Genomic DNA, 26,959 nt, shown 5'->3' with positions numbered 1-26,959 from the left:
ATTTAGTTACGGAAAGCGCGTCAAACTTATAACTGAATAGAGGATTTATTTTCTGCGAGAAATAATTTAAATTTGGATGTTTTCGCATTTGCACAGAAACGGGAACAATGAATTTAACGTAATAAAACCAAATCTCCCCTGTGGTCATTTCACTGATTGCAATTGATCAGTGCTCTTTAACTAAATTGGAATAATACAAGTTTAAATTATGCTTGAATTTGATTCATATCAAAATTGAAAAAAAAATTTTTTTTTTAAATTGCCATAGAAAAAATGTTAAAAAAGATGGAATAGAATTTAATATAAAGGAAGTAAAAGTTATATAATGGAAGTTTAAAGGCAAATTTGCTTTGCGATCGCTCCATCGATTGTAATAAAAGACAAGACAGGAAAGAATTTCAGAAAGAAACAAACACAAACAATTACTTTGAGGGCTAATACCCCTACCGACGTTGGTAAAATAAGAAAAAAAATACAAAAATTACTTATCAGGAGCTTCTAGTCAATTATACTCTATGAATAGTGCCTGAAAGGTAATTTTTGCAAATTCTTTCCTCATAGAGACAACGTCAAGAAGGGTAATGGCCCTCGAAGCAGTTGTTTCTGTTTATCTCCTCAAATTCTTTTCTTCTACTTCTTTCATATTAAATTCTAAAATGCGAATCAAAGTAAACATAATTTAAAATTCCATTATTCAAATTTCGTTAGAAAAAGGGTATTGATGAAGCAAACGCATTTAGACCTATACCTGAAAAAGCGATTTATTCTCCATTCTACATGTTGCAATTTAAGCAAAATTACCGAAAACGATCCAGAGATGAAAAAGTGATGGCGAATCAAAGTTTTACAATTCAAGGACCATTTTTATCCAAACCGTGGTTCACGTCGTCCACACTTATGACGCCGACGTCGATCGTCATTTTTGCGCACGCGACGCCGACGCCTACCGCCAAAGCTTATTCTCATAATACAACAGTCGTCGATTGCACTTCTTTGTAGCATCTTAACGCTAAGATTTTTCCCTAAATACTACCTGGACAGCATAATGCAAATCCAGGGAAGATCCTTCTTTATCTTCATTGTCTGTGTTTCAATGTTATGTATTGCAGCATCGCACGCTAATCGCATTGAAATGACCGTAATAAAAACAGAAGTTTTTACCATACCCCTTGAGCCTTCTACATTCAATTGGACCTACGAAGGCGATCGACACCAATATGTGTATGAAGCCTCCTTCGTCGACTGTCCAGACTTGCCCTTATGGATACACTATCTATTCAGCGAAAGACACCATTCGGGCTTCCTTTACGGAGTGGTTCCTAATCATACTAATGAGAAGATTTCCTTGGACGTGGTGGCGTGGAATAAGAATACCTATGAGACTAGGTGAGGGCACTTTTGGATGTGACCTACATCAATATGGATTTATTTGCCCTTGTCTGCTCTTATAGGACCGAGCAAATCGACATTATTATAAAGCATAAACTAAATCCGGCCATGTATGAAATTCACATTAAAATTGATAACTTAAATGTGGCTGATATGTTTGATTCATCGCGAATGGAAGCCCTCTTTGACATCTTTACAAACCACCTCTGGGTCGAAGCCTCTAAAGACCTGTACGTGACCTTCTTGGAAAGTGCTATTGCTTTAGGTGCACGCAGACCTTTAAACCCTCAGCAAGGAGATGGGTATTACGAAAAAGGAAAAAATATTTAGTTGGAATAATCTGGTTCGAATTTTGCAGGGTAATTGTAAAATTAGGCAGTGAAATGGAATTTTCCGCTGAATTGCTTGAACTGCAACAGGAAGTTGTGCCGTTGTATTCTTTGCAAAATTGCCCCAGAAATTTTAGGAAAACCTCTGTGGAACGGCTATTTCGGGATAGGGGATTTCTTGTCGACTGGTGTAAATTTCAATTGGTACCTTGATGTCACTCCGAGGAAACATTAAAGTGAAATCATCCCTTGCATTAGGTTGATATTGATGAGGAACAAAAACTGAAGCAAACTCACAAGATCGGCAACTTTGAGCACGCAAAAATGGATGAGACTCTCGATGAATGGAACTCTGTGATGTTTAGCAGGGACGAAATGCCTGAAAGGTCATACAAGAAGGATTTGGCTGTCGCTATAGTATTGCCATTGCTTATAATGACCATCCTGGTGGTCCTTTTGTCGTTTATCATTTGCGTGGTGCACCAGGATATGTAAGTACCCATTTAAACACCCTAATGGTAATGAGGAGCCCACCTATTTTATAATTCACAGACAAGATGAAGCCAGTGAATTTTTCTTTGATAATATTTTCCATATCTGTACTGATTCATACAACGAAAGGTAACTTTGTTTGATTTGAATTATCAACTAATACTGTGGTTTTACCTTTCTTTTGAATAATAGTTTAATAAGTATGTGGCTTTAGTAACACCTTGCCGAAAATGTAAAGATGGGCGTTATACATAAATAAGATTATTTCCCTACAGAATGGGGCTTTCGAAAGACTACGCTGGTTCCGCGCCCATCCAAGAAGAAGCAGACCCAGATCGAGCTGTGACCTTCACATCTAGGAATTTCATTAGGAATTTATCGGAGGACCGAGAATATAGCGCATCTCCAGATATATTACTCCCAAAGTATGTTGGTATATGATACAAAGTGATTCACAACACAACGGCCACAGAAGAGGTGCATGTAAAGGACCTCAAAACAATTTGATTTTTCATATGACATTTATTACCCACTCTTATGATTGCCGAGATATTAGCCATAAAAAAATTGGAAAAAACTCAGCAATATTCAAATTTTGAAAATGTGTTTCTTTCATTGATAAAAATTTGGCTGGCAACTCAAGAAGGGTCGGATCACCCTTAAAATTTCATATTTTTTAGAATCTTAAATTAATTCACAATTAAAGACCACCAGTTTTCTACCAAATTCTATTTTACACTTTCTTATTATTCGCATGTTATATTTTGGAAGTCATTAATTTTCAGATTCAGAATATCTTAGCAACTCCATGCAGAAAAAAAACGATATGAAAATTAGACTTGTTTTGAGGTTTTCTATACGCACCTGTCCTGTATCCATTCTGTTTCGTATCAAGAAGAACTTTGATAATTTTAAAATACCTATTCTTATAGTCGTAGTCCGAATTCCACTATGAACAGAGGAGTTCATTGCAGGCCCAGCCCTCCTCCTTATGTGCGCCCGCGATATAAACCCGAGGTTAACAATGTCACTTTAACTGAGAACAGTGGTGTTGAAGTTATAGAAAACGACGAAGGAAACGCATGGTATTGTTAATTTGTGCATCATAAGTTTTGTGTTTAAATTTGGAATTTTTAGCGTTTACACAAATGTATTGAAATCGATGAATATTGATTATAATAAATAGATGAAAAATAAAAATGATCATAAATAGCCACAAAATAAAACGGATAACTGAGAAATTAATCAAAAGGTTATATTCGGTTTCTAAATCACTTTCTGCAGGTGAAGGTGTAGTTGTGTTTGCTTCTTCAGTGTTACATTTCTAACAAAATTTGAATAATGGAATTTCAAATTATGCTTTACTTTGATTCACATTTCAGAATTTAATATGAAAGAAGTTAAAGAAAATAATTTGATAAGGAAACAAACAGAAGCAACTACTTCGAGGATCATTACTCTTCTCGATGTTGCCTCAGTGAGAAAAATTTACAAAAATGGCTTCTTAGGCGCCATAGAGCATAATTGAATAGACGCTACGTAGAATTTAATGTATTTTTTATTTATTTTAATATAAATTAAAGTCAAACATAATTTAAAGCTCTATTATTCCAATTTAATTAGAGAAAAAGAAATTTTATTACTTCAAATTCATTGTTCCTACTTCTGCGTAAATGCGAAACAATCCAAATTTAAACTATTTCTCGTAGAAAAGAATCATCTATTCAGTTATCAGTTTGGTGTGCTCTCCGTAATTAACTATGGTTTTTTAATACATGTCCTGATGGATAAGAAATGGAATATCATTTATCTAATATGTCTGATGATAGGTGTATTTTAGCTAAAGTCGTCAATATTCAGTTTCATAATTTAATTTTTGCTCGAATTCCATTGCCATATCCCATAATCTTAACATTAACTAGGATAAAGAGTGAGTCCGAATTTTGGAGATCAATTATAGCAATAAAGTGGATTTGTGATGGAAAATTTTCTATTTTTACCTCAATCTTAATGTTGATACATAAACGATGAGAGCCTACTGTAACCGAATTTAAATATCGTAGTCATCGCTCTATATCCGATGTCACTATAAAGTCTACTTCATCCTTTTAATAATAGTAATTCGTTTGGCAAGTACCATTGTCATTTGAAAATAATGGTTTATTTTTCGAACAAAATTAAGTTCGAATTTAAATTTGACTGTTACAGGCATGCAAAAAATCTATAGGAATCTGAGTGGGTTTATAGTATTTCTTACGAATATAAAATATCCATGTAAATAAACCAAACGTGTCATCGCCAGCTTGGTCACCACTGATTAATTGGTTGTGTTGTTTGAACGATCGATATTTAACAAGGGCGTTTTACAAGGTTGAACTTGTTTCATTTTGAATGGAGAGTATTTATTACGCGCTCATAATCGAAAATATACTAGGCATGGCTAAATTCCAGTGTTCATTACTCTCAGAACTTGTTAAAAAAATGTTCAATGTAATAGCGGGCTGTTTACGGTCCTGTTCAATACTCTCGTCTTGAACGGATCACGTGTAGGTGACATGTATTTGTTACATGGATGTTTTGTTCATTGACACACTATAGTTGTTGTAAATTTAGTAGAAACAAGATAGGTCGCCTATGAAGGGCAGTACAAAACATAGTAGTATGTTCGAAAAATATTTTATTATCATCTGTCCTGGGCATCATTTGAGTCTTTGGCTTTTTGTCTGCTTTATACACCGGTACGTTATAAAATTATCTAGGACTAATGTTTTAGAAAGGTTTGTAATTTAGATGATCTCAATTCCTACTACATGTATCGCCAGAAATTCTCACCTTGTATACATACCAATTCCCGATCCAGGAGTTAGATCTTAAGATTTGTCCACACACCATAGCAAGCAAGTCACTGTCCACTTGGTTTGAGTAATGTTCACGTTTTCCAAATTTCAAATTCATTGAGGTTACTATTTTTTGTACTGATGATTTATACTAATGTCTCTGGGACACCCTGTACATTATGTTTTCACTTAAACTTTTGGTGGAGTTTATGCAGTTTCTAGAAATTGTCTGAGACTGATGAAACTGCCTTTATCTTGTGTTTGCGTTTGTCTTGTCACAAAGTTAGTAGTTTTGACGTTAATAGCATCTTTTTAATGTGACAAGTACACAGGAGTTCCCAGGGCAACTCCATTATGTAAGTAAAATGGGTTCTTTATTTTTACTCCACATTTTGTAATATCTTGCTGTTGAGCTGTGGGAGACGAAATCTTTAAGGAAAATTTTCTGTAGTAGTGTATACCTCTGATAAAATCAAATATGTAAATCGAAATTGCCTCAAGAGATGGTACTTCGATCAATATGTTAAAAATTTACTTAGTAGTTAGTGTTGAAAAATCATTTTCTATCAGTTATAAAGGTAAACAATCTTTAATGAAGGTTTTCTATGTTAATGTATAATTAGTTGCGTGCCTTAGTTTCTAAATTTGGTAGGATGTACAAATAAAATCTGCAAGTACGTTGATGTTTATTTAAAAGCTAGATCATTCTACGAGATGTTTTATCTTGCCAATAGTCATTGAAACTTAATCATAGTACTGTTCAAATCGCATGTATTATGTGAGCAGTCTCTTCCAACCAAATAACAAAATGGGAAATTAACGTAACAGATAAAAAACAATATTGAACATCACGACCATTATTTTACTCCACCCTATAATATGCCGAATATGTACAACTACATCACCGTTCAACCCTTAAATAAATAATTACATCACATTCAGAGTACACTGTGAGTCGGTTTTCCGAAAAAAGGCCAATTATTTCCCCAAAGTTCCAACAGTTTTAGGCTTTTTCTCAGATGAACCAAACCTCAGTTAAACAGTACGAGAGTACGAAACAAATGTTTATTTCGTGGACCAAAAATCTCTAGAAGCAGGATATCTTACCAATTTACAAATATTAAATTCAAACCGCACTCATCAAACAAAACCAAAATTCTTTATTTTGATTGCCAGCAACAGCTTTTGTCTTAGAACTGTCCGGCTGCTGTAGAGCGGGATGTAAAGACGTGAAATGCACGTATTGGCGGTGGGAAGATGAGCGTCATCGGCGGGCCTAATAGTTACTGAGGGCATCGGTTGGAAACCATCCTCGCTGGCCGGTAAAGCTGGAGATCCAGTCCAAAAATACACCTAAAATTGATGGATAAAATAGATAACGAACTCAATAACTAAGATAGAAGAACCAACCAAATCTTGTCTTTCTAAGTGCGTCATTTTTTCTACAATAGACCACAGCCACCTCTTGAATTTGACAAGTCTTTCGCCACTCTCTCCGGATTCGTCATTGAAGGATGTGTAAGAAATCAGCACCTGCACGTTAATATCACCCACCCCATTCAAGAGCAGTCTTAAGTCTTCTGCAGTTAGCCCATCGAGAGACCCCTCAGGGAGGACGTCAAATACTCCAGTACGAATGCTCTGCAATGCAATTGAAAACAAAATATGAGCTATATTTCTTACGACATTTATTTACTTAAGACGCTAGTGAAATAACTGTTGCTTTTCATTGATATTTCGATGATTATAAAATAAACCATGAAATATAGGAAAAATCAGTTCATTTTCACAGCAATAAACGCCATCTGACTTAAAAATTCCGTCACGTGGATGTTGTACTGTGGTATAAATTCTAATAACTTCGGAAATATTTGAATTTCAAAAATAAAAATATTCAAGACTTTCTTACTTCTATCGCTTTTTCTTGAACTTTAATCATCCTGTATTTGGCGTATTTCCGAACATAATCGTACACATTACTTGCAGTTACTTCAATTTCTTTTCCGTTAGGTACAATTTCCATGGTACCCCCACCTTCTTCTGGTCCTAAATCAATTCTGTAAAAACAAGAAACAAACTCAAATTAGGATTTAACCTTAAAAAGCATGATTAAATCATTAAACTGAGAGTTTATAGGACTTACGTGAAATTCAAATCTAAAGCCGAAAACAAACTATAGCCATCCTTAGTCTCGGCATCTACCACCAATTGCCTGAGAGATTCGTAAACTACAGGATCGAAAAAGGCCAAATCGTGGAATTTTATGGGTCGCCCCAGGATGGACTTCAGTACGTGACGTGTTAAAAATATCGGACAAAGTTCGTTTTGCAACAAACACAAACCCAACAACCTAAATTTATTATCTCGCTTAGGTTATATTACTGGTAAGGAAAAATTGTTGTTGTTTTACCTTCCCACGTTCCTAAAGGCGTTTAACCTTTCAAAGGTAGCCTTGCCCTGCCTAGGTGCATAGAATCCTCTCTTTCCGGGACAATAAAATAAGGGCGCAATGTCTTCTTCTTCCGAAGCGCCCTCTTCTAGAACAGAATTATCCGAGTTGACGCCTCGGGAACCACTGCTTTTTCTCGAACCGCGTTCGAAATCTTACAAAAATTAATAAGCGCAAAATAAATGAAATGCTGCCACAAAACTGAAAACCATTAAGAACATCGAAAAACGAACTAAATTGCTGGGGAACCGAAATGCAAAGACCGAATTTTAGTACGAAATATGACATTACAAAATAGAAAAGGGTCAAAAGAAAATCCATTCAAAGATTTTCTTAAGACAAATGATAGATAGACTAAAGGTATAATGCGGTGAAGTTCGAATTAGTGAAATAAAAAAAAAGATTTGTTACAATGTAAAGGAAAATTTCTTGTTTTTTGTAATGTCATTTTTTATCGTATCTAAAGCATAACCAAAAATCTGACAAATTTTTTTCAAATTCTGTTTATGCGTTTTGTTTACCCAGCAGTTCAAGCATTGTGTTCGTTTTTGTACTCGCAGAACGAGCAGTTTGAGCAGTGGTTATATGATAATTGAGATTTTGGAGGTGTCTATTTCACAAATGCATTTGAGCTGTTCTATCATTAAAGTTGCCAGTGTCACAGTCTTTGAAAGCAGTAATGAGGAAGAAAATGAAACAGAAAATATTTTTAATTTTGAGAAATTTCGTTACGGTAGTGTGTTTTTGGTGAAACTGCAATGTGTCGGGCAATTCTCTATATAGAAGTCGTTTTGAATTAAAGCAGTTTTTGATTATTTTATGGTATCATGCGAATGTAGAACCGTTTCGTAAAGTATATTTGAGGAACTTATTGAAATTTTTATCAAATTATTCGATTAATAGACATTGCAATTTTTGGCTATGTCATCTAGTTAATTTTTACATGCTCAATCTGCTCGCTCTTCAAGCTCTGATCAAAGCGAATTGTTACAGAGCACAATAAACGAACAGAATATCGATTCGAAAAACGAACCCAGTAAATATAACACGGTACTACTAAATAATCCTATTAGACACTGAAAGCATATTATAAACACAATCGTATCTGACTACCTCTTTCCTACTAAGGAAATTTCCGGATATCCGAACGTTATGATCGATGTTATACATGCTTCTAACAAGGGCGTGTAATATGTATAAAGATTGGTACGTTCACGGTTAGCCCAAAATCGGATTAACGTCTCTTAGTGGCGTCATTTTTGACAAATATGGATACATTTGTGACCCTACTTTAAGTGTCTATTAGGCTATACGAACGACTTAGAAGAAATGGACGGAGCATTGTTTTGCGTCGTCTTTCCGACATTTCCAGTAAAAAAAGGGACCGATTTTAAAGAAATTCTGGTAATAATTCTTTACTGCGTCCAGTTGTCTCTAGGTCATTGCTATACGCTTATTACCTAATAAAGAATCCGAACCCATATCGGCATGAGACTGAGAATGTGCGAGTATCATTTCCACCGCTTCCTCTACTTTTGATCGCAAAGATTCTTCCGAAGCCAAAAGCAGAAGCAACTGTGCTGGAGATAACTCTAACAACATCCCTGTAGATAATAGCATAGCATTAAATCTCAATTTGTATTATTTCGCTTCCTTGAAATAATTGGAGGTCGAAAGGTAGAATGAACCTTTAATTTAATCATACAGACGCATCGATCACATTAATTTATCCTTCATTCATACTAATTTTCGATATTCAATTAAATGAAGCAATAACTGAAACGGTACATCCGAGTTTTTAAACAATATCTTGTTTGGTTTAACAGCAAGAGTTATTTTTTTAAGAGCTTACCTATAGCAATGGGTCTATACTTTAACTTTGAGACCCTTTTCAAAGAAAACAGATATACTGAAAGTTTAAACAAATATACTTCACTCCTTTTTCTTTCCTGTGTCAGCGAATCTGTAAAACATTTGACCTTGTATTTGTCCGTTCTACCTGAAGCACCTAGATGGATCTATCGACAACGGTCCCAGTTTTGAAAAACAATTAAACAATTTTAAAACTAGCTAACAAAAATCGAACGTACCATTTTAATCGATGCTGAGTTTACTATTTAGTTATTTGACTTTTCGAAAAATTAACTCACCGGTTATCCTACCGGCAAAAGTCGGATGCAAATTATAGACCTTAGGGTACAATCTGTCTCCGAGCTGCTGTTGGTGCGTTGTTAAATGTTCGTTAGGAAGAGAATTGACTCCTCCCGAACCTGGACCAGCGGACAGGTCTGGCATCGACGGAGCATCTGCGTTGTGATGCATATTCTCGGCGGGGACAAACGGCCTCGCATCCACACTCATTGTGCGTCTGTGATGGTCGCGGTTCCTACCGGAACCTCTAGAAGGCAGCGACCGTCGGAGAATCTCTCTGTCCCGTTGCCGCAGTCTCGGTAGCGAACCCCTGAATTTTTTAATTCGTCTGTCCTTCACCCTTAATAGGTACCATTTAAAAAAACATTTTTACTATTGAGAACTTAGAACTACCTATTAAGGCGCTGCGAAATGTCAAGGAAATCAGGAAAACAAGCGAAAATTCGTAACACTATACACAGTTACAGATGAATTACTAAAGTTTTGACACATAACCTGGAAAAGGGCAAATATATAGTGTTCCGTTTGAAATTAGGAAATGGAAATTAGGCATTCATACGAATGATTTGCAGATATAAAATAAATACTCGTAACATTAAAATTCCAAAACTCAATTTTTTTTTTAAAGAGGAGTAGCAGCCTGGTTAGTATTTCTTGTACCACCTAATATACAAATAGATATTATTTATTTTCTATTCTTATATCACTCGCTTCCTGTTCGCAGTTTGCCCATCACAAGAAAGTTTCAAAGTTTTCAAAGTTAAAAATATTATAGTTAATTGAAAAAAGCTGCAGCTATAATATTTACTACCTTACTAACCTCTGAAGAACATTGTATTGACTGTACTTGCTGTCTACCACTTGCACTGCTTCCAAGCTGGGTAATTTTTCATTTGACAAGATAGCCTCGGCTATTGCAGTATAGAAACTTCGGGCTACGCCGCTACCCTCACCTGGTTCGTCTTTAAACGTAACTTTAACCCTGAATAAAGTCAAATACATTAAATTATATAATATATATAATATTCAATGACACATACTTATTGACTGCTAAAGGGGGAGAAGAAGAGTTTCTTCGATTGTAACTACTGTACTGCGTATTAAGTTCCTTGAAAGTTTGCATTAAAAGTTGAGTACGATCACGCTCGATTTTCGACAATGTCAAATCTCTCTGTTGGTTGTTTCTTAACTTTTCCATGTCCCGCCTAAATTTGGCTTCTTTGACGGGAAATCCGCCTAGTTCAGAGACGATTGAACCTGGTTCTAAACCGACGTCTTCCATGAATACGCGGCCGAACAGGTCCAAGGATAATCTCCAACGCCCTAACGTTTTAATTAGGTTATTGTAATTCATTAAGGATAAAAATTTGATCAGACAGCGCAATAATGCATAAATCCGATTTTGTAATTTTTGGAAATTTGGCAATGGATGATGTATAGATAATGAAGATAGAATCTTTTATTCAAGAAGTTGGATAATCTAAAACCAGATTAATATGTAAAAGTTCAATTTAGGTAACATGTTATACCCCCATAATATCAGTAGCCAAGAAACAATAATAATAAGAAGCCTTATTTACCTAACAGCAAATCATGAGACACAACCTGCCCAATAGTCGGTGATTTGGAGGGTTCCTGGCTCACAGAAGTTGTCACCACTGTAACATTCGCAGAAATCTCTTGATTTTCCAACGTTTCTGGCTGCTGTACGTCCATCATAATATCAGAATCGTTGGACTTCTGACTCTGAGTGTTCACCTAATAGCGAGAAATGAAACTTACATTGTGCCTTAGGAATTTTAAATATCCATGTAAACAAATGAATGATACTTGCACGTGATTCTCTTAAGACTGAGTATTAAAACAGCACCGTAGTCAGCCCGCTATTACAGTGAAAAAGTTTAAAAACAAATTGTGAAGGTTATGAACACTACAATTTAGCCATATCTAGTGTATTTCAAACATGATGACGTCCTGTATATTAAACTGTTAAAAAGTTTAGTTTACATTCGATCATGTGCAAGAAATAAACACTATTTAAAATGAAACAACTTCGGGTCTCTGAAACGCTGTCGCCTTTGTGGAATATCGATCGTTTAGACGACACGACCGACCAATTAGAGACGACCAAAACAGCGATCACGCGTTTGGTTTGTTTACATGAATATTTTATATTCAAGAAAAAAACTTTAGTGTTTTTTGGTAATTAACATGGTGTACGCTCCGTATCTGTCCCCAATTAAAACCTTAAACAATTGCGGTCATCAAAGAGCTTAAATTATTTAGGAAGATAAGTGATGTATAATTTACAGATATTCCATTATACACGTAAGTGACTTCCAAAATATTAAAATTGTTAGAGTAATTACATTGTGTGCGTAAAGTGATTTATATAAAGTGCATTGTCAAAAACATACCGAGGACTAAATATAAAAAACGCAATGAATCAAAACCAATCAGAATAAATTTTTAAAAAACGTTATGAACCCCATATTCTACGCACTAAGGAACAAGTTTTAAATGTGTTACTAACTTTACCATCCATTTGACTTTAGATACAAAACAATAGTAAAAAATTGTTGACAAGATAAATGACCTATTTCGAAGCAAGAGATTGAAACTTACCATTGATGATCCTGCTCGAACAATTACACTTTTACCGGGACTTCTCGACGATCCTGGAAGGGATAAATTGACATCGTTTGCGATGCGATCTGTACTTTCAACCAACTGCAAAAAAAAAAACAAAACCACCCATTAATTAATACTAATGCTACAAATATGGTATACGAGTGCTAGGTAATAAGAAACTTATTATTGATCTTTAACCCATTAAATAAAAGAGATGGCGTTTGATGCGAATAACACAGAAAAAAAATGGGACAAGTATAGTAAGCTTGGGACAACAGATTATTTTACTTACCGAATCTTGACTATTGCAGTCCATTGGAATTTCAGATTTTCTTGGTGAAACTATTATTTGAGGTCTAGAACTTTGGGGCACATCGGGAGGTAATGGGATGGATGACACTGGAATATTTCTCGCCGATAGGTCTTGCGGCTTTTCGTTAATGGCCTCCTCTAAAAAATTCAAGAAAAAATTAGAACCTCGCAGGAAAACGCAATAGCCTCAACAATTCTCAATATCCAGACAAGTGTAACAGAGCAAAAAAAACACGAAAAAGCCATTTTTTAGCTAAGAGAAGTGGTGAATACAATTCTCTCCAAAAGTGGCTATTTCATTAACCATCCTTAAGCCGCGTAAAGGAGCAGTAATGGCCAAAAAAACCAAAGAAATTTGCAGATAACCGACACTCTTAGTTCAAAGAATCGGCCGACTGTGAAACAAAAAGGACACACTATTTACTTCAATAATGAAAACGTATAAGCAAAGTTCCCTGTAGTTTCTATCACTTACCAGCCGACTTTCCGACCAAAACTGCCCCTTTAACATCTAACTTACCACTAGCTTTATTACCGATAGCTGCCAGCAGGCTTTCAAAGGGTTGCATATTCCTCTTCTTTTGGTCTTTGTGCGGGGACAAACTTCCGCTACTAGGCCCCGGCTGAGACTCTCTTGAGGTGCTTGCCAGGCTTGGTTCCGTTTGAATCTAAAGCAAACATCACTTAAACCGCTTTAAAATAATAACAAACCTAAAAAAGTAGGGAGTGGTGTAGCAAAAATAGATTGCAAATACAAGATCTTGCAAAATATTGTTCAGGAAATACTAAGACAGATTTTACATATGCGAAACAAAAATTCCTACACACATCCGGAAAATGTTCGTTCAAAATATACGCGGAGTTAATGTATGGAACTTTAAATACCCTTGTATCATAGCCCAAGAATATGTAAGTGCATCTTTGTGTGCAACCCGAATTAATCTGAATGTTTTCCCGCATCAAAATATTATCCTTACTGGGAAGATATTTAACTTAAAATACGAGTACAAACTATACTTTTCATATACGTTTCGAAGATCCAGTAATTTAATTACTTTATTTTGTTGCCACTAATGATTGATTTGATTTGAAAATCACAAACCTGCACTTCTCTGGTTACTTCAGCATCTGGGTTGTAGTTTTTGGGGTACGTCAAAGGATTAGGACCCATAACGTTAAGGGCATTTGAAATAGGATGGTTGGCGTGAGCCGGCTGCCGCATTGCGTATTCTGTAGTTCTAGTTGACAAACTTAGTTTTGTCGGTAATTGCTCAAGCGGATTGTTAGAGTTCCCTAATATAAAAGTGTAAATTTTTGTAATATTGCATTAGTCATAACAACTTACCTGTAGAACTTAAAGTTATAGGTTGTTTGGGAATGCCAAATAGATCCTCACGACGCGCGTTCGGCTGCAGAAGATGGGGTTGATCTGCCAATGGGAGGGCTTCAGACATTGGAGTTTCAAAGGGGTCGGGAGGAGGACAACCCAAACATAATGTCGATTCTGACCTCTGCATATAAAAGTATTGTATAGTGAATTTCCCCTATAAGATTTTCAGGACATTAATACTTGGAAAAAACTGTGTTTTCGCCCCTTTCCGCTAAACCCATGCTGAGATGAGCTGTTCAGATTGCTGGATATGTTGCTGGCCAAGTTGGATACTTCCTGATCATCAAGTGAGTCTGTGTCCATGTTCACAGCAATATCCTCATCCGCTTCTTCATTCTCGTTTTCGTCCTGATCGTAACATGGCGGCAATGGCAACATGTTGTTTTGACTTCTTATATCCTCTTCCCTGTAATTAAATGCTTATTTGATGAACAAGTCTACTAACAACAGCGATTAATAATCCAGACGTTTTTTAATTAATCATTTAAATTTTACTTAAAATAATTCCAAATTATTAACAACAATTACGTGAAAATTTTCATTTAACAGATTTTCAAAACTGTAATTTTTGCACTACTTAGTTTTGTTCTATTGAACTAAATAATTTTTACCTATTATCTAGCATTCCAGAACGCATGTAATAAATTAAAGCGTCGAATACGTAGGCCACGTGCTTAAGGGCCGATACGTCCAATATTGGTAATGAATCCAAATGTTCACTGTTGTGGGCACGCATTAAAGACAAGCAATATGACAAAAACTCCCTCCTTGCAGCGTGACCGTCACCTAAAACGAATATAAAACACGATTATATTCAATTTTGAGTAATTCGCCAATTAACTGAATTTTGATTAGGATTTTTTAAATTTCTCTGTAACCGCATCAGGGAAAAAATTTCATATGAAAAATCGACTTGTTTTAATGTTCTTTACATATAATTTTATACCTATTACTTTATCAACTACTGTGTATAGATCGAAAGGTCAGTATTTTACCAATTCTAAAGCAATTTCACTTGTTCTAAACCCTATAAATTGTTACAGTAGAACATTACACTGTAATCTTAAACCACGGGTCTCGAAACTTACCATCCCTATCTGGCCGAGTCCTACTATTTTCTACATTCGTGGTAAATCCAACGATTCGGCTGCCAACAGATCCACCTGCAGCACCTGCTAAGGCGTGAGCCCTACTTGATCTCACCACTCCCGAACTGGAACCTACTGGAAAAATTCTATTAACATACATTCGTTTGAAAAAAATCATAAAAACTACAGCAACCACCAGTTTTAGATTAGTATTAGCTCAACTTGGTACAAAACCTGGACCAACTTAGAAACCCGAGAAATGAATTATTTAAAGTCGGTTTGCACAAATATCAATAATGTCAAAGTAGCAAATAAAAATTGACATTAACGAGCCGTGCAACGACAACAAAGAACAAAACGACTAATGTGGCCACACAAAACATAGTAATCTAGAACTACTATGCCACTATATTAAGCACACGAGTTAACCTAAATCAGCAAGTGAGGCTAAAAGGGAGCGAACAGGCACTCGACGATGCCCACCTCCTGAGCCTGCTGACGTCGGGTGTAGCTGAGTGCCGATTCCTGAGGCGCTCGACGATGAAGTGCTAGTATTTGTCGTAACATTCACGCCTCCGTTCTCCAAAGAATTGGTTAAAGATGCACCGAATTTCAGTTGGGCTTCGGTAGCGTCCATTACGGTTAGTAGCCAATCCCACGTAGATTTTAAACGGAATTCTAGGTAGATCTAGCAAAAGATAAAAATATTGAATACATAATTTCAAAGTGCTACTAGAGCATTGATGACTATTTCTATTTAGGTTAGAGGTAATATTATAATCTTAATCAATTTACTATATTTGTAATTTAGTCATAATATCTAGACAAAGAAGGTGGAGGATATGTGTTATAAATTAAGTTATCGATTATCAAGTTATTCTTGTATGTTTTATTACTCAAGAAAGAATCTTATCTAAGAAGGTTCAATCTCTGCCTTATTATATGGAACTATTTACGAAATATACTATGCTATAAAAGAAAAAATATTAATGTGTTTACCTGCACATTGCAGATATCGTCTTGAGATACTCCCATATAGGAAGATGAGGGGATTCCTGTGCTTGAATTATTAGATACAGTAGCAAGGAGATCTGCAATTTGTCGCACGACGATTCCTACAACAAACGTAGACATATTAATGGTTAAATAGTTAATAATTAATTTATATGATTGTTTATCTGTAACTGAATAAAACGCAAACGAAAGACGTAATGCAAATCTGAAAGGACCGTTTGTGTGAAGTGAAACAATATTCCAATAATGTAAGATGTGTGGATACAATATAGTGATATTTTTTATGATGGCGCTTTGAACGACATTGTCAAAGTCATTCTACGCATTTTTAACTTCTCACATCGACATGTAACTTTGATTGTTCTTGCAAATTCGTAGGTGAAAATTAGTGAATCACCTAAAATAAGTTTTATAAAATTCTACTTACCAAACGCTCTGGCCAAACAACTGGCAGTTGTGGCCATGGTAATGGGTTCAGAACTAGCAGCAACTGTAGCACTTCCCGTAGTTGACCTTCTCAAAGAAGTGGGATCTATAAACACCAGATTCGAGCCGTTCGCTAAACGGACTCCAGTTGACCGTCCTGATTCCCTAGACCGGATCGCCCACTGCATGTTCTGCGGCGCGAGATTCGAACGTTGACCTGAGCCGCCGACGGCAGTGCTGTAACGGCTTCTTTTGTGAAATGGAGAATTCAAAAAGAAGGGATCAGAAACTTATATTAATAAAACATACTGCAGTTGTATAAACTCAGATTAGTTTTGTTGTAGAGGTGGTTTATGCAACTGCAGGTTAGGATATTTGGCGGGTTTAAAAATGAACCAAATCAATGAAATTTTATACAATGTATCGTGTAAGGATTAGCCAAGCTTAATGATGAATATAGTGTATGTTATTTGAAGAATTAGGTCAGTTAAATCAGGGCGAGAGGTTTAATATCGAGTTTTTTTCTTAGTAGCTCTTTCGGCTTATGAAAATTTCAGATGTGAAATTTTTATATCTTAAGTCACATTCACATACATAACACCCTATATCTGAAAACAGTAAAAACCATAATATTTTTTATTTTGATTCCCTATGCTGTGTCAAAAACTATTAACCAATCTGAAAAATATTCAAATAACCAAGAGCTTCCTGCATAAACTATAAAAAAGCTTCCCAGTTCGAAACCGATTTTCAATCAATTTATTTATGTCTAACAAATGTTGATGTTCAATTGAAAAAACCTTAGTTTACTTTCTATAACTTACCTACGCCTTTCCAGTTGTTCCTCCGTCACATACTCCTCATTGTCAGGTTCGTCGGTACCAGCCTCACTTTCTTCTTCCTCCTGTTGACTAGATTCGCCGCTTTCATCTTCAGGGAATAACAGCAGACCTCCTAATAAGTTAGTTATAGCGCCAAAAATACTAAACTGAAGGATATTTGCTATTTTTCCTTTTAAAGAGTGATCTATTAGCGATGTGACAAATATCCTCCCGATTGTATAAACATTTTATAAACAATACAAATAAGATTTTTACCTGAATCACTGCCTGCTGTAGCACCAGTCTGCACGGACCTCTGCGCACTGGCCGCATCCTGATTACTGTGATTATCGTCACTGTCGCTCTCAGTTTCAGCCAAAAGATCTAATTCTGGATCCGACTCCTCACCCTAAATTCCAAAGTAAATACTATGCAATTCAAAAAATAACCACAACATACCTGCAATCGCCCTTCTGGTTGATCAGCAGGGGCTTCTTGATTCTCGCTTTCGGCCAAAGATGGAGCTTGGCCCACCAAACTCAAGTCCCGCTCTGTCTGATGATCTTCATGGTCCGATGCGACGTCATCATCATTATCAACTGCCATGCCAAGACCTAAACAAATAGATGTAACAAAAACCTGAAAAAAATTAATTCAAAATATACCTTCTGAATCAATGATATTCAACAATTCTCTAGCGGCCTGAGACCTTCGTATAGATTCGTTTAGATAAGGAAAGGCTACTGATGTACTTTGGCTGTTTTGTCTTGATGTACTGGGTGCTAAAGGATCAACTAAGAACAGCTCTTCTGATCCCTTCAAATAAAAATACAAATTTATGAATAATTCATAAAGAAAGTAGGGCATTTCCTCACATTTAGAACATCACTTGGTGAAGTTGCCAGCGAAAAGGGAGCAGTAGGTCTTGCGACGCCCAATCTCACCGGGGCAATCAACGAATCAGCCGTTTCACACAATTCCTCAATAGCCAATTTGCTCAGTGACTGAAACAGCCTCTTGCATCGTATTAATGGCTGATTTTGGTTGTTCAAAACACGCCTTTTTGAAGAAGTTGGAGCCATTTCGATGCTAAATATTACGAAAATGCGTACAACTGATCTGACGAATCTTCTGGCCACAAATCTGATAAAAAAACAATAGTATTAAAAAAATACGAAGGTAAAGTTATATATTATACCTTGCCAAATCGCTTAGCTTCTTATCAGGATTTTTCATTTCTTTGATTAAAGTTTCTGCAAGTACATCAGTCGACATTTGGCACTTAACTAGAAAGCAGTGAGTAAATTTGTCCAATAAGGTTGTACCGGATTGGCCAGACACATAAGGTTGATCGTTAAGCTGTAAATATTATTTATATCATACTACTGCAAAAGACAATAAACCCTAATTAAACTGCTCAAAAATAGGTACAGATAACGCAATTTTTTATCAAAAATTATAAGTACTGTACTGTAAAGAATTATTAATTGATTTTGAAGATAGTTTTTTTTTGTATTCTTCCTTTATTCAAACCCTACAGGTAAGTCCAGTATATACAAAAGTGTTGGCAATTTTCATGAACTTTCAAAACAATATAAATGACCCCCTAAATACCAAACTAATAGTTACAAAAACGTCATGTTTTTCGCATGTTTTAGTTTTAAATACAAAAAATAACTTAGTTGCAAAGTGGAGACAATATCATAGAAATAAATCGCAAGAGAACTTTTTGTGCAAAATAATAAGGTATAATAATATATGGGTGAATATACGTAAGTATTAATAAGTTTTAATTTTTTGTTTTTTAATTGACTCTAATATGCCTAATAAATACAAAGAATACATTTTTGAACTACACTTACCTGTAAATCACCAGGTTCTCTCATTCCAGACATAATCATACTTTTAACTGCCTTCCAATCAGAAAGCAAACATTCCAGCGCCCTTCGACTAAATCTCGGTGGTTCTAAGTCATGTTCAGGCATATCAGACTCAATATCCGAAGATGGTGTCTTATTCCGCGAACTAGTGCGCGGCCTAGACTTACTAAATTGTCTTTGTTCCTGATTCTGTCTGCCCACTGTCTGCACTAAGAACAGCAAAATACTTTCACCCCTAGAGTTGGGCAGGCACACTAAATTTGTGTCTTTAACCAGCCTGCTTAACAATTCGTATCTCACAGACTGATTGCCCATAATAAGGGCTTTACATTTACACTTTTCCCAGCAGTCGCAATAAGCTGTAGGTGAGGTTCTCTTTAGTTTGCAATCGTGACCTTTATGGCAAACTCTGGCGCATTCCGTGCAACAGCACAAAGTTCCAGTCAAACCGCAAGTTCTGCATTCGAATATGTCTTGATTAATGTGTTCAGCGCCGGTCCAAGTAAAGCTGCAAGTGTCGTTACAGCACAATACATGAAGGGGCGAATGATCTGCGTTAGATCCTTTGGGGAAAATCATCTCTTCACGTTCTTGGGCAGTCCCGAGCTTCATTATTCGTTCAAACATTTCAAGGGCAGCCGGATAACTTCGAGAGGAAACTGCGAGCATGAACGGAGTTTGACCTTGCGCGTCTTTGGCGCACAGTAACTCTATTAAATGGCTTTCAATAGTGCTGGATTCATAGAGGAGAAAGTGAAGAATCTGTATTGCATTCGAGCGTCGTTCTGAAGGATGCACAATGGTGTTGGATAAGCTGTGATTGTGACTACTGCCTTTGTTGGCTGCACTGCTGCCAAGGCTCATTATACTGTCCTCATCACCTAAAATAAATAAATAAATAAACAATTGCATTAAAAACACCCCAATATTTGAACTCAATATTTAATATTTTAATTATGTTTTTACCAGATGCTACGTCAAAAGTCTCTGGCGGCCAACTCTGGGTGGGAATTTGATCCTCCTGAACCTGAATGTATCTAATTGGATCTTCCTGAATAGTATCACTATCTTTATTCGATGGGGGCGTACACATATTCAAAACAGCATGAAATATATTCCTATTCCCGTCACATCTCTCAGTCAAAATCGACGGTCTTGTAACGGTATTTAATTTAAGGTCTTGATCCAATTGCCCTAAAACCTGTCCAAAATCTTGTTAAAATAAATCAGAGACTTTACAGTGATTCAAATACCTGTCTGACACCTTCAATATCACATCTTAGGATTTTGGGCATTAGTACCTGCTGTTCTAAAGCAAAAACCACCAAAGCGACTTGATTTTTCATGTTAAGGCTTGTACTTGGAACAGCTACAGTACTGGCAGCTACACATTTAACTGGTGGCAAATCCAGGAACTGAGGGTCACGTATTGCATCAGCGCAATCCTTAGCCAGAGGATAGATAGTGTTGTTCCCATCTCGGAGTATTAGAACTGTTTGGTTGCTCTAATAAAACAAGGATATGCAAGCTATGAAAGAAAATGATTAAGTCTTCACCTCTCCGGCGCAAGTAAGATTTATCAATGGGGGACAAAGACCCATAAAGGCTGTTGTATCGCTGGGCAAGGGATTCTCTTGTTCCACGCGACCAGTGCTGATGTTGAAAATGCAGTAACTGAGCTTCGTGCCATTACGCACAACCGAATGGATTCCTAACCCGTCAACGGCAACAGTTAAAATTTGCCCGATGTTTTCAGACATCTGAATTCTTCGAGGTGTTTTCTGAAAGCAGTCCGGCACTCTCGAGGTGGAACTCGATTTTATTACCTAATGACATCAAATTTGCAATTGACTGTAAATTTTCTTATCAATAGAGGCAAACCTGAAGATCATCTTTTCTCATTAAACGACAATCCTGAAAGATATCATCCAAATCCTTTACACCTTCTTTTTCACGGGAATGTGCAGATGGAAAACGAACCGCAGCATATGCTCCGTCTACTTTGAGCACGCGTCCCGTGGGTATATTACGCATATCTTCAACAAAAATCACGTCACGCAAGTGCCATTCTTCTTCGTCTTTGCGAGTGTCCAAATTTATATCAGAGACCGTTACTACCAACTTCTTTTGACGCTCTAAAACACAGAGAAATGTGTATAAGTCTTGAACTTTTATCCTGAAGACCTAATTTATCTTACATTAGCAGTCTGTTATTTTAAAAAATTAAGAGTTGCTATCACTATATAATCAGATTTGGGATGCTGTTTACTATACATGTATAAATTGCATGAATTATGTCTTTCACGACATGCAACAATTAGTGCAAAATAATAATAATTTTCCTTACTACTTGTGCTTCCAGTATCGCTGCAGGTACTGGATGCGGGAGATGGTGGCGGAGGCATATCCAATCTATCTGTATTTTCTTTGGAATTGGAGGATTTTGAGTTTGAACCCGAAGCTGCAACAAAAAGGAGAAATATTTAACAAATGACTTAAACTGAACACTTTAAACTAATCATTATTCCCCCAAAGTAGGAGCAGCACTTTTCCTTTGCTACTTACATTCAGTAAGAGTATCCTCAGACCGTTTGTTGGACGAACCTTTCTTAAAAACATCTAAAAATGCACACACTTCTTAGAAAATTGTAATGCTACATATTGAGGCATGCCGTTTCTAATACATAGTTGACATTATGAAACACTATAGAAATCTTTATAGTACTTTTAATTTTTTTAATTTTACTTACATAAGCTAGAACCACTTGACCCTGGTCTTGCCTCTTCCTTAGGTTTTTCAGCTGAAGCTTGTACTTGCACGTTCATGATTTTAAAAGTGCAGGTATCACTCAATGTCCAGGCTGCATTTTGTAATTGACCAATTTTGGGAACTCCAGCGGATACTGTAAACCCTATAAAAGTCCATACAGAAAGTTAAATAAATAATAAATTTACTGAAAAATAAAAACTTACCAACGGCACCTGGCTGGTACATCGGACTATTTTTCATACACACTTGAGAACCAGCCACGATTTCCGATTGGTTTGATGAAGGACGTTGTTTTCGACATTTCGCCCTGTATTTTTCCCATAAACGCTTGCGTTGTGCAAACGGCAAAACTCCCCTGAACCAGACAATAAAGAACTCACAAAACTCCTACAAATTCGGCACTTACCACCAATATAAAGCTCCGCTTTCCAATTTGGCAACAGTGTACAAGGGACAAGTAAACAAAGCGGATATTCGATCACTCAAGAACTCTGTGTAAGCTTGCGCAGCATGCTCCAATTTATTTGAAGCAGGGGCCAGTAACTCGTCCAACCATGTTGCCACTTTACCGCTTTCAGTGGCAACTGAACAACGGGTAGAACAACCCGAGAGATGAACCACTTTTTCATTCACCAAATTCAGGACTATGGTCTTTGGGTGATGAATGTTAGGGTTCTTAAATGATTAAAAATAAAATACTTCTCATTGATGATTTAATGTTAATGATTTACCTCTGGATGTTTGTAAGGCTCATGCTCATTCCACTTCCATTGATAAAGTTGTCCATTGCTAGATAAAGCTATGAGTTCACTGTATAACGTAGCAATTTGAGAGAATTTGGGAGCTGGCTCCGGCCAAAATTCCAAATCATCTGAGATCCAAAGGGGGCATGCACTGTCTTTTTTCTTGTGATCTGCAAATCCTAGAAAATGAATAAAGCATTTTTGAATTATTAACAAAATATCACCTGCATCCTTTTCATAAGGATTGTCTCTCAATGCAGTCTCCAACCACTTTCTAGGGCCGAAATACTGCCTATCGCGCCATCTGGAAAAGTTTTCTCTATCTCTATCCGCACCGCTACCTCCGCCTGAAGTTGCATCTCTATCTGAGAGTCTTCCAGTTCGACCTCCACTGCTACGACTACATAATTCAAAAATTACATTATTCATATTCATATTTTAGCGATAATAACTCACTTCCTTATTCCAGCATAGCCGAACATGTCTTCGGAAAACATAGCATCGGCATCGATAATGACCGAATGATCCGAATGAAATCCCCCATCCAGTAATGAAATTAGATCTTCTGGGACGTAAGAGTCAGCTGCGTCGTCACCTTCCTCACCTTCTTCGTCGTCCCGCGATAAAAGATTGTTTACCGCGAGATTTACGTCTAAATTGGTCCTCTGCAAATACAAAATTTTGTTTAACTTCTAGTGAAACGTCATGACTTGATAACCTGGCAGTTTGTGTGCTTAAATTAATTTTTTTTTCTTTGCTAAAAAGTATATACTTGGTAACAGTCAGGTTGCAAGAAACTTACCTGTAGTTCTCTAATTATCAAATTCCTGCTTTTCCCCTGTAGCACAACTTGAGCTTGGGATACAAGTTCTTCAGGGACATAAGGAGCTGGGACTGTCACCATAGGCCTTGCGCTGCCTGATGCTGAAGTTCCTATTATGACAGGCGCACCTCGACTACCTATTTATTAAATAAGATGTAATAAAGCATAACCGTTATAATCCTCAGAAGTAAGTAAACATTATTGGCATTTATTAAAATAAAACAGGAATATGTTGTATACATTTGAAGGGGTTCTTTTATTTGATTTGAAAATGATGCCTCACACACAAATAGGCGTTGTTGGAGCAGTAAAATTGATCACTGTTCTGAGTGCTAACTATTTAAAAATGTTAAAATTAAATTCATATAATAAAAACATTAAGCAATCTGATGAAGAAACTTTCTGATTAAAAAACTTACTTCCATTGGTACCTCCCCTGCTTGCTCTTTGTCCAGGAATGAGCCTGGTATTGGCCCTAGTTCGGCAACCTCGTCCCCCATTGGTGGGTTTTCCACCTGTTCCGCCACTCGAACCAGAACCACCGCCCGAAGCTCCTCCAGCTCCCCCTGAACTGCGCAACAACCAAGATCTTTGGTTGCAGGGCAAGGTTAAGTGTTAAGAAAATGTGTGCGCTAAGAATCATGTCTGTTTGTGATTAATGAGGAAAGTGACTTCAGTTCTGAGAGAAAACTGTTGAACTGTGCTTAGAGTTGTGCAATATTAAAGGAGGGATAATCACAAACAAAAATGAGAAACTTTTGATGATATTTATATTATGTGCATTCACAATATTTATATAAAGTCAAAGTAATAAATGCATGTTGTTTAAGGAGGTACTACAAAAAGTACAAATGATATGTCTGATTTTGTATTCCTCGTGAAAGGGCACCCTTTCAATACCGAAAATAAAATCAATTAAAATGAGTTTTATTGTTAAATGCAGTTTTCTTTTCAAGGTCATTTTAATTGCATCTTTTCAACAACAATTTAATCTAAATTTACCTTTTTGAATCATTTTTACTCAGGTCTAATCTGTCAGAGAGAATATTGTAAGAAATCCTGCATATTCGACCATCATCTAACAACAAAGCAATCGAAGTGGAACTGAGACAAATCTTCTTAATGCCAACACGAAGACTTGATAAAACTGGATGAAGAGTATGCCCTAGGCGATTAATTCTATCTGCAACTTCCTTGAGCCTAAAAAGAGCCAGAAAATATTAATAACAATTCAGTAGTTTTAATATTAGGCAATAATCAACTTATTATATATTGTGGCCAAATGCTTTGGACTATTTATAACATGCAAAATGCTACTAAATTGAGGAAAAGAAATTAGAACATCAAAGTTTTTTAAAGAACCGTGAAATGACGCACCCAAGAAACAGCTCAGCAGCTATATACTTTTTTACTTAAAATGGTATACCCTCAATATAATACATATATCTTTTATACATAACTTTGTCCTGCGCACTAAAGATTTATTTATTATTTAGTTGTTTTTATTACTCTTGGACAATGGGAGATCACTTCATGTATTATTCATATTTTCTAATTTAAAAGTTCCATTACTGGCAATTTGAGTAACATTCTTGATTTTCCAACAAACTGCTTTGAAAAGAAATGTGGTAGGGTTCAATCATGAATTTGATACTATTGACAGAACCCACTTATGTTGGAGTCCATGCTTTTTGCAATACAAGTTCAGTCAAAGTCTAACCTATGTTATCCAAAATATTTTATGAAACTATTGCAGATCAAATTAAGGGCAGTAATCAAAAAATACTATTAGTCATCTATGAAGCTAATTTTTCAATTCTGCATCAAATTTGACAAATATATTATATCAATAGCAAAGTTTTAAAAATGTTGGTGTATAAATATTTCACTAGTGGTTTACCCTTTGGTTTCAACATCTATATGAAAGTTAACTTGCACTTAATGTTGATGCACATAATTTGATTTTTAGATCTGCTTTTTAAAATTCATAGTGTTCTATGTTGTGCTCTGGTTTTGCCTTTTATGGAAATTATCTTGCTGGCAAAGTTACCACAAGACATTAACAGTGGTAAACCAAGCCTGGCATTTAGGTAGTGAGTCATATGCATACACAGTACTTAGTTAAGTATAATACATTCTTTTGGTATGATGATCAAAGGAAAATAAACCTCTATTTAAACACGTGGATAATACATGATGCCTTGTCATATTCTCAAGCAATTTTGCTTTGAAATTCCTCATTGAGAAAGTACAATCGCCATTATGCGCAACAAATTTGACATCCAAAGCATCTGCATGGTGGCTTTCCACAAGGCATGAACTGGCATTGAAAGTCATGAAAAGTCAAAGGCCCCAATTTCAATAAGTGGAGCCCCTATTAAAAGATTAATTGCACCGCAAAATATACAAATCCTTTATACACCAACTTGCATAATATTTCCTTACGTTACTTTAGGACAAAGACATTAGGATTCCCTGACTCCAACGACACAAAAACGAAAATGGAGGAAGACGTCCTCCATTATGGCTTTTAGAACAAGGGTGTAAAAAACCTCACCTATCAATGAACTGTTCTTCGGTACCAGGTAACGGATGCACTACATATTGTAAAGAACTCATTTCCACTAAAGAATGTACAATATTTACATTAAAATCTACTCAAAATCCACACACATTTAAAGCGACCATTCACGAACTGCGAACTGAAAATTGAAATAAAATTTGACGTTTGTAATTGTAGTTTGTATTTATGTTACTGATGGCGCCACTATCTTTATGGCAGGAAACCGTTTCCGGTTCCGGTTTTATTGATTAACATAACCTTTGGGTAAGAATAAATCGTCTATCTAAAATCCAGAATTTAACTAATGCCAGTTTTCACCAAGGACAGTAGAAAGCTTTTAGAATAATTTGTATCTATAAAAGCCCAAGTAAATCGCTTTTGATTACTGCGCATCCATTGTGACGCACCCGCGTTACCCCGCAAGTCTTTTGTTTACATCCCCTTAACCTTAATTCACTTTATTTCATTTTTTAAAAGCATGTAGGTACCTAAATAATCATAAATATTATGACACAATTTTAATTTATACAAAATAAAGCTGTCATAGCATTAAGTCTAAATAAATTGAGTTATTCCATATGAACGTGGGAGTGTGAGAATGAAATTTTTGGCAACCTCGATTGGTGAAAAAGCCCCAGTCATCAATTGGACAAAATTTTCACTCTTACTCTCATGCGTTCTAATAGATTCAGAGTATAAACCCTTGATGAAGATATTAGATGCGGCAAAGACGGCATTTAGATACCACATGTCACGAAATAAAGGAGCATTTTCTCACCAGTTTTAAGGTTATTCTTGGGTGCACAATTGTGCAAAAAGTAGCACAATTTGTGTATTAAGACAGTCTGAAG

The 26,959-nt window shown here is 36.1% G+C and overlaps 2 protein-coding genes and 1 non-coding gene across 25 annotated transcripts; 1 reads left to right on the top strand and 2 right to left on the bottom strand.

The window, feature by feature from the left end:
- The first annotated feature begins 918 nt into the window (after window positions 1-918).
- Scgalpha (sarcoglycan alpha) lies at window positions 919-4,196 on the top strand. 2 transcript variants are annotated; one of them, XM_066395149.1, is made up of 7 exons: window positions 919-1,386; window positions 1,452-1,691; window positions 1,748-1,922; window positions 1,977-2,209; window positions 2,271-2,339; window positions 2,486-2,635; window positions 3,143-4,196. In XM_066395149.1, the coding sequence occupies exons 1-7, from the start codon at window positions 1,046-1,048 to the stop codon at window positions 3,303-3,305; spliced, it is 1,371 nt and encodes a 456-aa protein (XP_066251246.1). In that variant the 5' UTR covers window positions 919-1,045; the 3' UTR covers window positions 3,306-4,196. The 2 variants fall into 2 exon arrangements, with proteins under 2 accessions (XP_066251246.1, XP_066251247.1); XM_066395150.1 differs by lacking the exon at window positions 2,271-2,339 and having other exon boundaries at window positions 924-1,386.
- Window positions 4,197-5,888: 1,692 nt separating this feature from the next.
- Window positions 5,889-26,268, bottom strand: hyd (E3 ubiquitin-protein ligase hyd). 22 transcript variants are annotated; one of them, XM_066395095.1, is made up of 44 exons: window positions 26,103-26,268; window positions 24,548-24,745; window positions 23,965-24,134; window positions 23,525-23,682; window positions 23,179-23,387; window positions 22,947-23,122; window positions 22,711-22,892; window positions 22,386-22,654; window positions 22,183-22,334; window positions 21,960-22,121; window positions 21,775-21,828; window positions 21,557-21,670; window positions 21,091-21,344; window positions 20,766-21,035; window positions 20,463-20,714; window positions 20,176-20,410; window positions 19,186-20,090; window positions 18,528-18,688; window positions 18,205-18,472; window positions 17,995-18,145; window positions 17,789-17,943; window positions 17,606-17,738; window positions 17,333-17,462; window positions 16,510-16,757; window positions 16,068-16,183; window positions 15,498-15,756; window positions 15,069-15,203; window positions 14,592-14,766; window positions 14,161-14,386; window positions 13,936-14,101; window positions 13,693-13,883; window positions 13,111-13,258; window positions 12,571-12,728; window positions 12,273-12,377; window positions 11,228-11,405; window positions 10,688-10,970; window positions 10,468-10,629; window positions 9,647-9,987; window positions 8,957-9,100; window positions 7,458-7,650; window positions 7,191-7,397; window positions 6,957-7,104; window positions 6,458-6,688; window positions 5,889-6,400 (listed from the first exon to the last, which is right to left on the bottom strand). In XM_066395095.1, the coding sequence occupies exons 1-44, from the start codon at window positions 26,162-26,164 to the stop codon at window positions 6,188-6,190; spliced, it is 8,847 nt and encodes a 2,948-aa protein (XP_066251192.1). In that variant the 5' UTR covers window positions 26,165-26,268; the 3' UTR covers window positions 5,889-6,187. The 22 variants fall into 22 exon arrangements, with proteins under 22 accessions (XP_066251192.1, XP_066251197.1, XP_066251193.1 ...); XM_066395100.1 differs by having other exon boundaries at window positions 13,126-13,258; XM_066395096.1 differs by having other exon boundaries at window positions 15,069-15,200.
- Window positions 11,860-11,989, bottom strand: LOC136412336 (small Cajal body-specific RNA 8). The gene has a single exon (XR_010752397.1). It is a non-coding gene; the product is annotated as a small Cajal body-specific RNA 8 (non-coding RNA).
- Window positions 26,269-26,959: the final 691 nt, after the last annotated feature.

This window comes from Euwallacea similis, chromosome 11 (genome assembly GCF_039881205.1).
Source record: "Euwallacea similis isolate ESF13 chromosome 11, ESF131.1, whole genome shotgun sequence".
NCBI lineage: Eukaryota > Metazoa > Arthropoda > Insecta > Coleoptera > Curculionidae > Euwallacea > Euwallacea similis.
Note: the sequence above shows the minus strand (reverse complement) of the source record. Positions and strands in the feature narration are given on the sequence as shown.

Bases quoted from the DNA above. Each gene is read 5' to 3' on its own strand.
- Scgalpha (XM_066395149.1), top strand. From the start codon at position 1,046: ATGCAAATCCAGGGAAGATCCTTCTTTATCTTCATTGTCTGTGTTTCA. The intron at 1,692-1,747 runs GTATTACGAAAA...CGAATTTTGCAG, and splicing joins AACCCTCAGCAAGGAGATGG to GGTAATTGTAAAATTAGGCA. The intron at 2,210-2,270 runs GTAAGTACCCAT...TATAATTCACAG, and splicing joins TGCGTGGTGCACCAGGATAT to ACAAGATGAAGCCAGTGAAT.
- hyd (XM_066395092.1), bottom strand. From the start codon at position 26,164: ATGAGTTCTTTACAATATGTAGTGCATCCGTTACCTGGTACCGAAGAA. The intron at 17,739-17,788 runs GTATGTTGTGGT...TTTGGAATTTAG, and splicing joins AACCAGAAGGGCGATTGCAG to GGTGAGGAGTCGGATCCAGA. The intron at 14,767-15,068 runs GTAAGTTTCGAG...TATTCGTTTTAG, and splicing joins GACTCGGCCAGATAGGGATG to GTGACGGTCACGCTGCAAGG.